Source organism: Elephas maximus, chromosome 14, assembly GCF_024166365.1.
Source record: "Elephas maximus indicus isolate mEleMax1 chromosome 14, mEleMax1 primary haplotype, whole genome shotgun sequence".
NCBI lineage: Eukaryota > Metazoa > Chordata > Mammalia > Proboscidea > Elephantidae > Elephas > Elephas maximus.
The window spans coordinates 30,390,710-30,408,113 of NC_064832.1; the positions used below are offsets into that span (position 1 = coordinate 30,390,710).

Below are 17,404 nucleotides of genomic sequence, written 5' to 3' on the forward strand. Positions count from 1 at the left end.
TTTATTTTCTCTGTTAACAAAAAGTGAAGTGATTTTAATGTGCCTAGTTTAATCTGATGTATGGCATCCTGACTTTACCACATCCTTTTCCTCAGGGTTTGCACAGGACTGAGTCCATATGGAAGAAGAACTTCCTCTTTCCTGTGGAGAAAGTGGCAAGGTTAGAAAAAATTATGAGCATGTATTTTCTGTTGCATGAGACATACTTCATCAAACATCTAGTAGTCACTTGACAGGAAGATAAATGAGATAATATCTGTCTTTGAGGGGCCCACAGAACAGTGACTAAGATGCCAACAGATAATTATTTTGAGTATGAAGAATGTTAAAGGGCCCTGCAGGGACCTATCGATATTGTCTGAGGGGTCTGAAACGGTTCCTAAAGAAGATGGCTTTTGAGCTTGTTGAGGACCAGCTTCTTCACGGATAATGCTTTCCTGCCAAAGGGCCTGAATTGAACAATGTTTACAAGGGAGTACTGGATTAAGAGGGAGACTCCATTCTCAGATATTTAAAAAAAAAAAAAAAATTCTTAAATACCTATTCTTATGACGTGTTCCTAATTCATCATAGATATTATTTGTTTCTTTTCCATCACATCTGGAGATTACAGCCAGCCAGCTTAAATACAGTCAGTGTCCAAATGATGTTAACAGTTTCACAGCCTACAGCATGTATAATCATTTTCATCTTAATTTTATTAAATTTACAAAAATCTGCTCATCACTGTTAACAGCTTAATATTAACTATCACTGTTGATTTTCATTTTCTGTTTTCCACTCATTTTTAATAAAATAAGGGCAGATTGCAATAAAAGATGCCAGCGGTTATACAAAGCCAGCATTGGTGTACAGAGATGACAAAGCTTCTGAAATTAAACTGCTGTGATGTGTGCTAGCTCACATTTCTCAGCTCTCGTAGGAAAGTCGGAAACCCTGGTGGTGTAGCGGTTAAGAGCTATGGCTGCTAACCAAGAGGTTGGTGGTTTGAATCCACCGGGCTCTCCCTGGAAACTCTATGGGGCAGTTCTGCTCTGTCCTACAGGGTTGCTATGAGTCGGAATCGACTCGACGGCAGAGGGTTTGGTTTTGGTTTGGTAGGAAAGTCCAGAAGTAGTTTACAAAAGTAATATATAGACTGTGGAGAGTGACACACATTCAAAGCAGTGCTGTTGGCCGCCATCTCTGAGTGAGTCACAGCCACTGGTGTCCTTCTTGGGCTGAAGTGCAAGAGATTTGGTTGCTATGCAATGCATATACTGCCGTTGTTCCTGTGGGTCGTTTCTGAACCGCTGTGAACCGGTTCAAAGCCTTGACTTGCTTCCGTGGGCTGTGACTGAACCGTTTACAACTGGTTCAAGCCCTGCATTACGGAAGGTGATTCTATTCCATTAGATTTGATCACATCCACAGGTATAGGGACACAGATAACTTAGGGGGACACAGGTCAATCCATAACACTCTTGTGGGACTGCTCATTCTCATGATCCAATCCCCAACACTGAGTGGAGGTGAGGGAGACCCACCAACAGCTCACACTGAAGGTCAGGTGAAGAAACTTGCCTGGGAACTGAAACTTTTAGACCATTTCCCTGATGTCACCTTTAGCGTTGTTCTTTTCCAAAGACTTGCTTTTGTTGTGACCTTTTATTTCCCTCTTTAATGTACTGCCTGAAATGAAGACTAGGCAGCAGATGAAATAGCAGCCTTCTCTCTTTTCCCCTGCTTTTACCACCACTCTGGTTTTCAGAACTACACTTAAGACATACCCAACATTTAAGGTACTTGTAGACATTTAGCTCCCCACAGTTCTGGCCTGGATGACGCCCATGTCCTTGAGGAAAATTACTATGTGACATCTGATTCCACCGAGGGCCTCTGGTGCTGGTTTCTGTGAGGGCAGAACTGAAGCGATTCCTTTGCTGGAAACAGTACTGAGGCAGTTGCTGCCATTGTGAGAGGCCTCTCAGAAATAGATGCAGCTTGTTCCTCCTTAAAACAGTGTTAATTATCCCTCTTGTACAGAAGTAAGGGGGCAAAGAAAATTTACTTGACTGCTTCTCTTTTTTTTTTTTCCTTTTCAGCCAGTGCAGGCTACTGTGTCATCTTTGAAGATGGTAGATGTGGGAAAGTGGCCAATTTTTTCCCTTTGTTCTGAGGAAGAACTGCAGTTAATTCGCCAGGCTTGTGTCTTTGGCAGTGCCGGCAATGAAGTTTTATACACCACAGTAAACAATGAGGTAATTTTGAAGGGAACACTTCAACCACGCACATTTTTAGTAATGGATTTGCTAAATTGAAGAACTTGGGAAAAGTCAGGAATTAAGGTAAAAAGAGCGTGGGACATAGATGTCTTACTTATTTTGTACTGAAGTTGTTTTGTTATAGGAGCACTGTGCCCATTTTAATGTAATTTATAGATCTGTCAGAAATAGAATGGTGTTAACCATCAGTGGCTTTTCTCACAGATTTTTGTACTTGGCACAAACTGCTGTGGCTGTCTTGGGTTAGGGGATGTCCAGAGCACCATTGAACCTCGGAGACTGGATTCTTTAAGTGGCAAAAAAATAGCCTGCCTCAGCTACGGGAGCGGCCCGCATATTGTCCTTGCCACAACAGGTAACCTAGGAACACAGTGGAGGATTTTAGCTCCTGCCTTGTTTGTTGAGAAGACCAGGACTTCCCCTTAAACTGAGACCCTGCCATTTGACTGAGTGAGAGCTCCTGGCTCTGCTCTTTGAGCTCAATTTCAAAGTGAGATATGAATATACCTGAATGTCATAGTAGGATAATGTAGCAGATGGAATCTAGCAATTAATGGCACTTTCAGTGTGTGAATGACAAGCCATAAGCAGTGAACACCCCTCTGTTTATACGTTATAAGTGTAATTACTATAAATTAGAACTCTGAATTCACTCTGGACTTTGGCAAGTCTCTTTTTTATACTTTAGATTCCTGACTAAAGCTAGGTTCCAGGAGCCCTTCTAGCTCTTAACCTTCTATGGTTCTTAATGCTGAAGTTGGTATTAGTAGTCTGTGGAATTAAACATTCTCATGCCTGTTTCCTGAACTTAGACTAATAAGAGATTTGAACTGAAACATACCTTAGAGTTTTTCTTAAGCTGAGTATTCGTTTTATGAGTATTCTTTAAACGGTAAATAAATTTTATAAATACTTTTATGTATTTATTTCACATTAAAAAAGTAAGTTTTAGGGATTTCTGAATTCTGGTAATGGCTTGTTAGATGAGATAGAGCACATCTTCATTGAAAACAACTAAAAATTCCAGATAAAATATTTTTGAAAGGCTTTATAAAGGCATCAGAGCACTTACAAGGTAGGAAGGAATTAGGCTAAATTTGAGAGGAAGCATGGAGTCCCTGGGTGGTGCAAACAGATAATGCACTTGGCTGCTAACCGAAAGGTTGGAGGTTTAAGTCTACCCAGAGGCACCTCAGAAGAAAGGCCTGGCGATCTGCTTCCAAAAAACCAGCCATTGAAAACCTTATGGAGCGTAGTTCTACTCTGACACACATAGGGTAGCCATAAGTTGGAATCAACTAGAAGGCAATTGGGTTTTTATTTTTTTCTTTTTAATGAACTAAGTAAGAGGTTAGAAGGGAACTTGAAGTACCTTTGCCTTAAAAGCGTCTCCCTGTCCACTTAAACTGAGTTGTGGTTTGGATGGACTGATGAGGGGAGGGGGTCACAGTCAAAGCTCTGCTTAACATTGCTGCAATAGAAAACTGCTCACGTGAGGCTGGGGTCACAAAGGGCTACACTCTCCTCATCTCCAGGGGACTGGACAGAGGAACACCTTGACTCTAAGCAAAGCAGGGAGAAAGAAAGAGAAAAAGGGAGGAAGGGAGGGAAGAAGGAGAGAAGGAAGGAAAAACTAGACTGTTATTCAGGATACATATGTCAGGGGCTTCAGGGTGACCATAAGGGTTTTTTTCTTGACCTGGTGATAATTGCATGGATGTTTGCCTTATAATTATTTATGAAACTGTACATACATGTTTTATGAACTTTTCTGAATATGTAAAGAAACAAACAAACCTGTTGCTGTTGAGTCAGTTCCGACTCATAGCAAGTCTATAGGACAGAGTAGAACTGCCCCATAGCGTTTCCAAGGAGAGCCTCGTGGACTTGAACTGCCAACCTTTTGGTTAGCAGCCATAGCACTTAACCACTACGCCACCAGGGTTTCCATTTTTGAGTGTATATTGTACAATAAATAATATAATAACGATTTTTAGAATTACCTTGTGATCCTTTTATAAGAGAAGAAAATTAAGGCCCAAGGAGATTAAGTGACCTTACAATCTTTTACTTTCAATCTAATACTTTTTTCCATCATTTTGAGCAGCCTTTTCTCTGCTGTTCATTAAAAGCCTATCATCCAGCCATTATAGCTGCCTGCTTTTAAATTTCATCTTGGTGCTTTGAGGTAGAATGCAGTTTAAACTTCCCAAATGTATTCTTTTATAGAATGAGTTTGGTGGAATAGGGCAGCTGATTAGCTTTTTGAATCTGAATTTTTAGTTTCCATTTGTAGAAACTATATACATATTTGTATAATGATTACCTGGCTGTCTTTATTTTCAGAAGGAGAAGTCTTTACCTGGGGTCACAATGCTTATAGCCAGCTGGGCAATGGGACAACTAACCATGGCTTAGTACCTTCTTACATCTCCACTAACTTGTCAAACAAACAAGTCATTGAAGTTGCCTGTGGATCCTACCATTCTCTGGTGCTAACGTCTGATGGAGAGGTGAGACTAGTCAGCAAAAATATCGCTGATTTTTGTTTCATTAAGATTATATAGATTCTTGTAGTAGTCCCGGAAATATCATTTGATTAGAATAACCATGTCCCTCAAATTCACTCGTATTTTTGGTAGTAATTAATAGCGATGGTGCTTATATTATGGTGTTTCCAATATGTAGTAAGGATTTAAATAACTAAAATTTAAAAAGGTGTATTTTTCTTTCCATATTGCTATAGTGGAAGGGAGTTGTTTGCAAAAAGAAAACCCCAAGGTGCTGGAAAATATGACTGAGTCCAAGATGTTTTTACAAGTGTTACATGATATCTGACAATAATTATTACTGCTAGTTTGTGTAGATAACACTATAACTTGATTTTGTAAAACAGCCCATTATGTAAGAAAGAATTTTATAAAAATTTCTCTGCCTTTGTTGTAAGAATTAATGTATATGCAACACTTTGCGAGGAAAGGGGAGGTGTCGTGTCTGTTAGTACCCAGTTGAGACACTTTCTAAGATGATGTGTTTTACTTGTTTCTCTCGTCTTTCTAATAGGTATTTGCCTGGGGTTATAATAACTCTGGACAGGTAGGATCTGGATCCACAGCAAATCAGCCAATCCCTCGAAGAGTCACTGGCTGCTTACAGAACAAAGCAGTCGTGAACATAGCATGTGGGCAGATGTGCTCCATGGCAGTAGTGGATGCTGGGGAGGTAAGATAGTTATTTTCATTAATTGTTTAATGAATATTTGCTTATCTGTGTCGTGCCAGCATGGCGTGTTTCTCATAACATAGAACTTGGTTGCTCTTATCTTTCTTGGGCATTAAGTTTCTTGTTTTCTCGCAGGTCTATGTCTGGGGTTACAATGGAAATGGGCAGCTTGGACTTGGCAGCAGTGGCAACCAGCCAACCCCCTGTAGAGTAGCAGCTTTGCAAGGCATTCATGTCCAGCGGGTACGTCCACTCTTGGTTTCTGTGTGTGTGTGTGTTTAAGTCTGCAGGACAAACAAAGATAGCAGGATGAGAAGTTTAGCTGCTTGGATGTCTTTATTGGAGTAAAGCTTAAAGCTCCTTTTCCCTGAATTCAGTTGTGCACGTTCAGAAAATTTATATTTCTAGGCCACTGTCGTACGCAGTCATAAATTGTTACAACCTCGCCCAAAGAAAATTTGGCAGTATGTATCAAGGGCCTTAACAATATTCATATCCTTTGTCTGTAATTCCACTCCTAGGGAATTGTCCTAAAGGAACCAAAGAGAAAGTCACTTAAAGAGTTAGTTAATAAATATAGCAAAAATTTGATAACTTTAATCACAGAACAACAGATGTAGCATAGTTTATCTAATCAAATAATAAGTTAATGATCCGATAAATTATACCACAACCATATGATTGAATATTGTCCAGGCAGAAAAATGATGTTTACAGAGAATTTTTAATGATATGGGAAAGTGCTATATGTAATGTTAAGTAAAAAAGAACAAGGTACAGAACTGATTTTACAATATGGTTATTAAAAAAAAAAAAACTAGTACACCAACAAAGAGAACTTCCGAGAGGAAATCATCAAAACAATACCATTTACAGTAGCCCCCAAGAAGATAAAATACTTAGGAATAAATCTAACCAGAGATGTAAAAGACCTATACAAAGAAAACTACAAGACACTACTGCAAGAAACCAAAAGAGACCTACGTAAATGGAAAAACATACCTTGCTCATGGATAGGAAGACTCAACAGTGTGAAAATGTCTGTTCTGTCAAGTCCATCTACAGATACATTGCAATCCCAATCCAAATTCCAGTGGCATTTTTTAATGAGATGGAGAAACAAATCATCAACTTCATATGGAAAGGGAAGAGGCCAGATAAATAAAGAATTACTGAAGAAGAAGAACAAAGTGGGAGGCCTCACTCTACCTGATTGTAGAACCTATTATACTGCCACGGTAGTCAAAACAGCCTGATACTTGTACAACAACAGATACATAGACCAATGGAACAGAACTGAGAATCCAGATGTAAATTTATCAGCCTATGAGCAGCTGATATTTGATAAAGGTCCAAAGTCCATTAATTGGGGAAAAGACATATTCATTAACAAATGGTGCTGGCATAACTGGATATCCATCTGCAAAAAAATGAAACAAGAACCATACCTCACACCATGCACAAAAACTCACTGAAAATGGATGAAAGACCTAAATATAAAATCTAAAACAATAAAGACCATGGAAGAAAAAATAGGAACAATACTAGGAACATTAATACATGGCATAAACAGAATACAAAACGTTACTAACAGTGCACAAACACCAGAAGAGAAACTAGATAACTGGGAGCTCCTAAAAATTAAACACTTTGGCTCATCCAAAGACTTCACCAAAATAGTAAAAAGACAACCTACGGACTGGGAAAAATTTTTTGGCTATGACAAATCTGATTAGGGTCTAATCTCTAAAATCTATAAGATACTGCAAAACCTCAACAACAAAAAGACAAATAACCCAATTAAAAAATGGACAAAGGATACAAACAGGCACTTCACCAAAAAAGACATTCAGGAGGCTAACAGATGCATGAGGAAATGCTCACGATCATTAGCCGTTAGAGAAATGCAAATCAAAACTGTAGTGAGGTACCACCTCACCCCAACAAGGCTAGCCTTAATCCAAAAACACAAAATAATAAATGTTGGAGAGGTTGTGGAGAGACTGGAACAGGTATATACTGCTGGTGGGAATGTAAAATGGTACAGTCACTTTGGAAATTGATTTGGTGTGTCCTTAAAAAGTTAGAAGTATCGTACGATTCAGCAACCCCACTCCTTGGAATATATCCTAGAGAAATAAGAGCCCTCACACAGATACATGCACACCCATGTTCAATGCAACACTTTATAATAGCAAAAAGATGGAAGCAACCTAGGTGCCTATCAACACATGAATGGATAAACAAATTCACACAATGGAATACTATGCAACCACAAAGAACAGCAGTGAATCCGCAAAACATCTCATAACATGAAGGAATCGAGAAGGCATTATGCTGAGTGAAATTAGTCCGTCGCAAAGGACAAATATTGTATGAGACCACTATTATAAGAACTCAAGAAAAGCTTAAACACAGAAGAAAACATTCTTTGATGGCTACGAGTTTGGGGAGGGAGAGAGAGGGGTATTCGCTAACTAGACAGTAGACAAGAATTGTCTTAGGTGAAGGGAAGGACAACACATAATACAGGGAAAGTCAGCACAGCTGGACTAAACCAAAAGCTAAGAAGTTTCCTGAGTAGTCAAACACTTTGAAGGCCAGAGTAGCAGGGGCAGGGGTCTGGAGACCATGGTTTTAGGGGACATGTAGGTCAATTGGTATAAGAAAATTTTCTGCATCCCACTTTAGTGAGTGGCATCTGGGGTCTTAAAAGCTAGCAAGTGGCCATCTAAGATACATCAATTGTTCCCAATCCCACCTGGAGCAAAGGAGAATGAAGAACACCAAAGACACAAGGGAAATATGAGCATAAGAGGTATAAATCAGAGACTCCATCAGCCTGAGACCAGAAGAACTAGATGGTGCCCAGCTACCACCATGATCGCTCTGATAGGGAACGCAACAGAGAGTCCCTGATGGAAGAAGAGAAAAGCGGGATGGAGAACTCAAATTCTAGTAAAAATACCGGACTCGCTGGTCTGACTGAGACTGGAGGGACCTCAGAAGACATGGACCCCGGACTCTCTGTTAGCCCAAAACTGAAACCATTCCCGAAACCAACTCTTCAGACAGAGATTAGACTGGACTATAAGACATAAAATGATACTGGTGAAGAGTGTGCTTCTTAGCTCAAGTAGATAAAAAAAAAAAAAAAATTTTTATGAGACTAAATGGGCAGCTCCTGTCCAGAGGTGAGATGAGAAGGCAGAAAGGGACATAGGAAATACAGGGTGGAAAGAGGAGCGCGCCGTCACCTTATAGGGAGAGCAGCTAGGGTAATGTAACAATGTGTGTATAAATTTTTGTATGAGAAACTAACTTGAACTGTAATCTTTCATTTAAAGCACAATTAAAAAAAGATATAGGTACGTATTTCTATATCCATATATAAATAGAGAAAAAACCTTGGCATACTTTGGAGGATTGCTATTTGTCGATCTTGAGATTATTTAATTATTTGTAGTTTTCTATATTTTTCACTTGGAACATATTTTATTTTATAATCAGAAAAAAGTTTATTAAATAATAATAATTTAAAAATAAAATTTTTTATGTCATGTATTTATTCACCTCATGGAGTCCTTGGGTGGCACATATGGTTAAGTGCTCAGCTATGACCTGAAAGGTTGGCATTTCATATCTGCCCAGAGGTGCCTCAAAAGAAAGGCATGGTTATCTGCTTCCAAAACACCAGCCATTAAAAACCCTATGGAGCACAGTTCTGTGCTCACACACATGGGGTCACCATGATTTGAAGTTGACTCAGTGGCAACTGTTGTAGTTTTTTTGGTTTATATTCACCTCACACGCCTCTTGACCCATGTCAGGATAATGGATGCCATATTAAAGCCGAGTCAAGTGGGTCTGAGCAAGATGCTCACGTTGATCTTACTGTAATTCTGGCAAGATCTGTGGCCAAAGCTAGAGTTCTGTAGGGTTACTGGTTAACTTATTGCCGTACCTTTCTTGCTCTCATGTTGGAGTCTTAGCCTACCCTGTGAAAGCATTATTTCCTTCTATTTGCAGGCCTGAGCGGACTTGGTTTTTCTCCCCCCAGGTTGCCTGTGGCTACGCACACACATTAGTATTAACAGATGAAGGCCAAGTGTATGCTTGGGGAGCAAATTCTTATGGCCAGTTGGGCACTGGCAATAAAAGCAACCAGTCCTACCCTACCCCTATCAGTGTGGAAAAGGACAGGTAATGCACGCATTTTCACAATAACCGCAGTGTTCGTCAGGGAATAAACAGAACGTAGACATGATACAGAGTTGTGGGAAATTTATTGCTGGTGTTATAATATTCTTGCTTTAATAGAACATTCACTCTTTATTAAAAATTGGCTTTTGAATTGTTGGGGAGGTTGACTATATGTTAAATATTCTATTCTTCATTTACACATATCTATACCTCTTAACAGCTAGCTACTCTACATAAACTGGGATGACTAAGCCGCCAGCAGCTGTTGTAGGTGACACTTCTCCCTCACACAGTCCCCCTTTCCCTCATCTGTGTTTTCTGATTTACATTCCTAAGAGGAAGTTGATAATGGTTGAGCTCTGTCTTCTGTAGCACAGTTATCCTGAGGAAAGTACCTCAGAAGGGGTATAAAGGAAGTCACTCAGCTATTTAGGAAATTTGCCAGTTAAAAAGCATAGGATTATTTCATTACTTTAACTCCCAAACTGTCCCTATGAGGAAGAGTAAAATGACTAGAAAGTTCATACTTAGTTTTGTTCACAAGGTTGTGGTAAGTAATTATTTTCCAAATTATCCTAATAAAATTTTTGAAGAGCTTTTGAATTTCCCAAGCATGGCCATATTCATTTGCTGACACTGTAGTAAGGAGCAAAAACATTCCATTATCTTTTCTTTTAAACCAGGGTTGCAGTCACTTTAGAAATTAATACTGCTATTTTTATTTCACTGAGCCCGGATGGTGCAGTGGTTATGAGCTTGGCTGCTAACCAAAAAGTCGGCAGTTCGAATCCACCAGCTGCTCCTTGGAAACCTTATGGGGCATTTCTACTCTGTCCTGTAAGGTGGCTATGAGTCGGAATCAACTGGACAGCAATGGGTTTTTGGTTTGTTTTATTTCACATACCAGTTTTTATTATATTTGATTTAAAAATAAATACGTGGATAAATCAGTTATCTTGCATTTATATGCAGTTCTCTGATGGTCTTCCATTGGATTATGTAGTGAAAGTGAGGAGCCAAGATTGTCATTTTTCAGCCACAGTACTTGGTTTTCATTTGAGTATTGTGAACCTGGCTGATTTTATTTAGTTTATATTAAGTAAGTCAAATAAAACGTTTGTTTTTTTTCCCCCCAAAATTTTAGAATAAGATCCTTGCCCTCTTAGGAATTGGAGTTGATGGGAGGTAGCTGTGGGTCAGGAACTGGCACAGGTAAATGCAGCATGCCATTTGCATTTCTTCTGAAAGGTAGTTCGGAGGTTCTCAATAAAAAGAGGAGGGATGGCCCTGAGGCTTTGAATAATCAGAAGAATGCCTCAGGCTAGCAAATCCAGTCACTAGGGGTGTTTTATACTTAGACTGAAGAATCAAGAAGTGTTAAAGGAGCAAATAAAAACTGTATATTAAGGTAGTTGCCATAGTGGTTAAGAACTGTTGCTGCTAACCCAAAGATTGGCAGTTGGAATCCACCAACCGTCCTTGGAAACCCTATGGGGCAGTTCTCCTTTATCCTGTAGGGTCACTATGAGTTAGAATTGACTCCACGACAACAGGTTTGGTTTTTATTTGGCTACCATAGGAGTCCTTGGGTGGTGCAGAGGGTTAACTCACTTGGCTGCTCTCCAAAAGGTTGGAGGTTCAAGTTCTCCCAAAGGTGCCTGGGAAGGAGCTTGGCGATCTTGCAAAAAATCCACCATTGAAAACAGTTCTGTTCTCACACACATGGGGCTGCCATGAGTGGGAATTGACTCTGTGGCAGCTGGTTACCATTTTTATGGTTCTTTCACACTTACCATAAACTTTAACTCATCTGGCCTGGACTCTCAGAGTCTGTGGCCATCCGCCCAATGGGGGACTTGCCTCGGGTTACCCTGCTAGTCACTGATGGAGAATGACAGTCCAGGTCTTCAGACTCCATCCACTTCAAGGACTTGTAGGGTAGCAAGGTGGGAGAAAGGCAGAGCCACAGGGCAGTGAGCTCTGTGAGGGCCAGCTTCCTTAACTGGCAGCAGAGGGTAATTATTTTTAATAATAAATGTCAAAAAGTAGAAAGAACTAGGTTCTTATTGTTCACATAAACTTTACTTGGGCTATAGAAGTTATAGATGAATGTTTTGAGTGAAATATTCCTGCTTTTCTCAGTTCACTTTCACGTGGCGATTTCTGAGCTTGCAGTTTTCGTCCAGCCCTGTCACACACACTTTTCAAGGGAGGAGTGTGTAAGTCTCACTAAGACTTGTTCTGCAGCCATGCACCCTTTTCAGTGACTGAAGTCTTACGAATTCGTTATGATTTATCTTGGCAGGAACCTTACTTCTGACTCTTTTGGGACCCATTATGGGAAAGCTCTATTAGTAACAATAGGATTGAATTTGGGCTGGGGTGGATCTTGAGTTCTTACTTGCCTTTTCACAGGAAGGTGGAGAATAAAAATCTACGTACACCGGAGTCTTTGCTCAAGCAACAACCCAAGGAAAATCTTTTAAAAATCTTTTTTAGAGAGGTGTATTTATGATGAACAATATTTGTCAGCAATTTGTGTTCACATAAATTTTAATTTTTAATACTTAAAATGGTTAGTTTAGTGATTGTCTTCTAACAACCTCATCATTCCCAGTCTATTTGAAGTTTCAATACCTTGGTATTTGATTTACCAGCATTTGTGTCTTTGTTCTTAAAGTTCTGTTAAAAAAAGTTAAACTGATTTAAAACTAGCTTTGCCTTGAATTTTTGAGAATTTTGTGACTTGTTGAGGTAATTGTTTTTGAGTTTCTGAGGTAATTGGCAAAAATTTGGTTTGTTACAAAACTCAGATTGGGACTGGCTGCTCTGGGCCTTTTTAGCACCACTGTTTCTTCTACCTCATTCTTCTCCCTCACAAACTGCCTTTTCCCTTTTCACCCTGTCATTGTCTCCTGTCTACACTCTCTCTCACGCTGTTGCTCCTTTGTTTCTAGTACTTCACCGCCGCTAAGCTCTGTGGTTGTGGATCATTCCCTTCAGGTGGCACAAAGCAGACATGTTTGTGATGAACACGTAGTCATTTTTCAAGATTGGCTACAAAATAAGGTATGAAATATGCCAGATAGCCTGGCAGTAAAGGTTAGCTCAGTTTACAGCCACTGACTGCACGTCAGACTGGGAAAGCTGCCTTCAGAATCTGGTCATTGGTGTGAGTCAGATGGAAAAGAAGACGGCCTTAGGCAGTGTCCCCAGCTCTGAGCTTTGACCTGAAGGTTTCCTCTAAACTCTCTGCAGTCTCCTTCCTGTAGCAGCTGCTGTGGTCAGCCACGCCTGTGCCCCACCCCTGGCTTCCCCAGTGGAGCTAGGTGTTCCAGGTAAACATCCCAGCTGAGGAAAGGCTGCGTGTCTGTGGTGCTGCCTCCGGCGCCCTGACTCTGCCCTGCCTGCCGCAGCCACTCTCCTCAACAGTGTCTCTGCCTCAGGCTCACCAGCTCCTGTGCTGGCCAAGGCTGCTTCCCTTCAAAAGACTAATAATAGTAAGCATTTCAGAAGTGGACATAGGAAGAGTGTGTATGCACAGCACCTAGGTTTAAATTATTTTGATTCTCTTATGTTGGGTAGTTTAGCAGAAGGGCTCTATTGTATTCTAGTCAGTTACGTTTTTCATAGAACAATCTCAGGAAAAAGGGAGGCTATCCATCATTTTGGAATCCCTTGGTGGTGTAAATGGTTAACGCTCTTAGCTGCTAACCGAAAGGTTGGAGGTTCATTTCACCCAAAGGCACCTTGGAAGAAAGACCTGGTGATCCCCTTCCAAAAAATCAGCCATTGAAAACCCTGTGGAGCACAGTTCTACTCTGACACACATGGGGTCACCATGAGGATAGTTTCTATCATTTTAAGTGGTCTTTCAAAGGGCATAAAGTTTACTCAAAGAATTAAAAACCTGTGTCTAGTAAGTCATTGTATAAGTGCTTAGATATGAAGAGGGCAATATTAATTAATTAATTAATTAATTAATTAATATTTATCTAAACATTGTTTGTTGGGCTGTACTAACCCCCCAGAGTATACCAGATTCTTTTAGAACTAAAGTGGTTAAAATATAGATCTTTTTTTCTTTTATCTAACTGCTTAGATACCTGTATGTTGAACCCCCAGCCCCGCCATCAGACCAGCTCTGTGTCCAATCCCTCAGTACCATCAGACTTGTGTTTTCGTAGACTCGTACTCCTGGGGCAGTCTTTGACACCTCTCCTTCCTCTGCATTGACCTCAAAGGCCACCATCATTCTTGGCATTGTGGCTTGGATGTGACGTCTCCATACCCATCAGCCTCTCCCAGCTGACCTTCCAGGCTGTTCTTTCTCTCCCTTTCAATTCATCTTGCACGCTGTTGCCAGATTAATCTTTCTGAGAACACCATTTTTCTCACATCGTGGCCTTGGCTGCAGAGGTGTTACCAGTTTGCCTGTCAAGTCAGATCAAATCTTCAGCCTCGGAATCAAGACTGACACCACTGGCCCTCAAAACCTTATTGCTCTCTGCTCCCCACAATTAGGCCCTGTTGGTGTTACACCCTCTCCCTAGTCTTGCTGTGGCTACCCTGTGCCTCCCCACTTGCTCACGCATTTCTTTCTGCATAATATTCTCTACTCTGTTTCTGTGTCCGTTCCAAAGCACTTGCAGTCCAGCTACGCTCCCTTTGTGGTAAACATTCCCTGAGGAGCCCCCAGCTGGTTTCCCTCACTCCCGGAGCACACACTGAGGCTATTTGGGAGTTGTCTGTAATTTCGCAGCTTTGCAGCTTCTCTCTCCAGCTAGATCATGAGCTCCGCAGGGCGGGCCGCAGATCTCCAGCCACAGCTGTTAAGCATTTCAGCCTAGGAAGGAAGCAGGTTTTGAATGCCCGGACACTGTGCTGGGCGCCGGCTTTTGTTTCCTCTTCACCTCAGGCCTGTGAGGTAATCACTGCCTGGTCTTCTGCTCTCTTGACCTTCTTTGTAAAACAGACAAGGAGACTGGTTTATAAGTGTTCCAGTAACTTGGCCTCTCAAAGCTGCTGTCTGACTCCCAGCCCATTCCTGTCCACTGCACCCACCAAACCCAAACCCATTGCCGTCAAGTCGATTCCAACTCCTAGTGACCTTATAGGACAGGGTAGAACTGTCCCATAGAGTTTCCAGGGAGCGCCTGGTGGATTCGAACTGCCAGCCTTTAGGTTGGCAGCTGTAGTACTTAACCACTATACCACCAGGGTTTCCTCCACTGCGCCAGGCACCCAAAAATGAACTGTTTTGCTCCCGCTCATATGTGGGTGTGATGGTGAGAGCTGTCAGTAAAATCAGTGGTTCTAGTAGCTGGTCTTTTCTTTGAATCAGTGTATTTATTCTGTTTCCTGCCCCTCTCCCCCCCCTTTTCTTTATTTGATGAAAAGAACGTGCTTATTAAGATGCCAAACAGTATCAACCATTTTTCCCCTCTGGGCAGGGCTCTTTTGCAAGCACTGTATTTGAGGTTGGAGCCAATTGACTGACGTAGCCATGCAAATGCCATGAAAGGGCTCTTCTTGGGGAGGTCTTCCTAATCTGAATTGGTCATTAGAAATGTACAGTCTCTACATAAGGAGGGCTTTGTCACTTTAAATGCTGAATAGTAGTAGTAATATTAAGAACCTCCTACTATTTTTACCCAGGGAGTGGTGGTTCAGTGGTAGAATTCTCACCTTCTGTGCAGGGGGCCTGGGTTTGATTCCCAGCCAGTGCACCTCATGTGCGGTCACCACCCACCTGTCAGTGGAGATTTGTGTGTTGCTATGAAGCTGAAGAGGTTTCAGCAGAGCTTCCTGACTGAGATAGACTAGGAAGAAAGGCCTGGCAATCTGCTTCTGAAAACTAGGCAGTGAAAACCATGTGGATGACAACTGTCCGATCCTGCTGTGCATGGGGTTGCCATGAGTCGGGGGCTGACTTGATGGCAGCTAACAACAACAGACAATACTATTTATACCACAATAAAACAACAAATAAAAAGAACACCCTATTCTTATTCAATACAAGACGTCGTACTTGCTCTTAGCAGCCATTTTATTATTTAATTTTCACACAGCAGTCTTGTAACGTGATGAAACTGAGGCTCATAGAGGCTAAGTAACGTTCCCGTGGCCAAATGGCCGGATGGTAGAGTAAGATTCAAACAGTTTGAATGAAACCCAGGTCTGTGTGATGCCATAGCCCTTGCTGCCCACTGTGATACGTCAGAGCCTCTTCCCTCCAGTGCTTTGGTGGTTTTCAAGAGCTTAAAGTTGTCCTGTGATAAATCAGTGAAATTACTGGGCCACACATGAGAGAAAGAGGCAAGATGACACTATCATCTCCAGGTTGTGTGATGACCACCTCCCTCATTTACTGGAAAACATCCTTATTAACACAGGCAGTGGAGAAAGAGCTCTACCCTTCAATTGTAACCCCTTGGCCAGTGAGATCTTACGCTATCCTCAGTTGTTCTACGCTGTTGAGTCTTCCCCAAACTAGTTAATAAAATGACTTGCAAATCTGTATGTAGTAAGACATCATGCTAGGTGCTTAGAAAAAAAAAAACCAAACTGTTGCCATCGAGTTGATTCTGACTCATAGTGACCCTATAGGACAGAGTAGAACTACCCCATAGAATTTCCAAGGAGTGCCTGGTGGATTCGAACTGCCGATTTTTTGGTTAGCAGCCGTAGCACTTAACCACTACACCACCAGGGTTTCCGCTAGGTGCTTAAGGAGCGAGAAAAAAGCCAGTGACTCTACCTGCTAAGAACTTGTGATCTAGCGGAATGGGTAAGACACATGCCCCTGAAAAGGTAACAGGGCCGGGCTGGAGAGGTGTGGACAGGAAGTGGTACAAGAGCTCACGTGAGCGAGAGGCCTCTTGCTTCAGGGCTGTTTGAACTGTGCCTTAAAAATGGCTGGGATTTGTGAGGCAGGGAGCTTGCCCAGACATTAACTGTGAGTAAAGACACTGAGGGGCAGTGAGCTCATGTGTTTGTGGGACACAGGGTGCGTGGACAAAAGTGATCTGAGAGAAAGCTGGAGATCGGGGAAGCCAAGTTACAGAAGGCCTTGGAATGCCGGGTGTCTGGACTTTTTCTTGTGGGAAGCCGCTGAAGGGTTGAAAGCACTGATGAGAATGGTGTTTCAGGAGCATGATTAATTAACCTACCAGTACCGTGCAGCGTGGGTCAGAGGTGAGGAAAAGCCTAAGGCACGGAAAGCCTAGCCGGCTGTTTCAGTGGGGTCTGCCTAACCTACGGTGGTGGCAGAGAAGTGGCAGATGGGAGACATTACAAAGAAAGTTATTTGTCAATTGGTATTTTGTAGAAACTAGTAGGTGGGGAGGGAGAGTAAGAAGTCAAAGGTGACTCTGAAGTTCTGAGCCTAAGTCACTGAGGATGCTGGTACTGTTTCCTACTGTGGCAAAATCAAGATGGGGACCTTGCTTGGGGGAAAATAAAGTGTGGACTGTCTTCTTTGAGTCTGTATGGTGGTTTATTCTCATAGAGAAGTTACTTATTTCCGAAGCAATGCCCCAGTGTTCCCCATGAGGAAGTGTTTTAGAACTACCTTTCAGCCAACCATGAACTTAGAGCAGTAGAGTCCACCATGTGGTGGTCTCAGCACACCACTCTGGGGGCTCAGAGGACACAGCCCAGGGAGGTGGAACTACTGAGGCCGCTGTGCCACCCACAGCATGATGCTCTGTTCA

At 41.7% G+C, this 17,404-nt stretch overlaps 1 protein-coding gene across 4 annotated transcripts in view; it reads left to right on the top strand.

Annotated features, from left to right (window-relative positions):
- Positions 1 to 17,404, top strand: part of RCBTB2 (RCC1 and BTB domain containing protein 2) — a 54,092-nt gene that overhangs the window by 12,239 nt on the left and 24,449 nt on the right. For all 4 annotated transcript variants that reach the window (XM_049853052.1, XM_049853049.1, XM_049853050.1 and 1 more), the window contains 7 exons: positions 96 to 160; positions 2,085 to 2,240; positions 2,469 to 2,619; positions 4,611 to 4,777; positions 5,328 to 5,486; positions 5,622 to 5,729; positions 9,547 to 9,689. In XM_049853052.1, coding sequence (XP_049709009.1) covers positions 119 to 160; positions 2,085 to 2,240; positions 2,469 to 2,619; positions 4,611 to 4,777; positions 5,328 to 5,486; positions 5,622 to 5,729; positions 9,547 to 9,689 — 926 coding nt within the window. In that variant the 5' untranslated portion in view covers positions 96 to 118. The remainder of the gene's footprint in view (positions 1 to 95; positions 161 to 2,084; positions 2,241 to 2,468; positions 2,620 to 4,610; positions 4,778 to 5,327; positions 5,487 to 5,621; positions 5,730 to 9,546; positions 9,690 to 17,404) is intronic.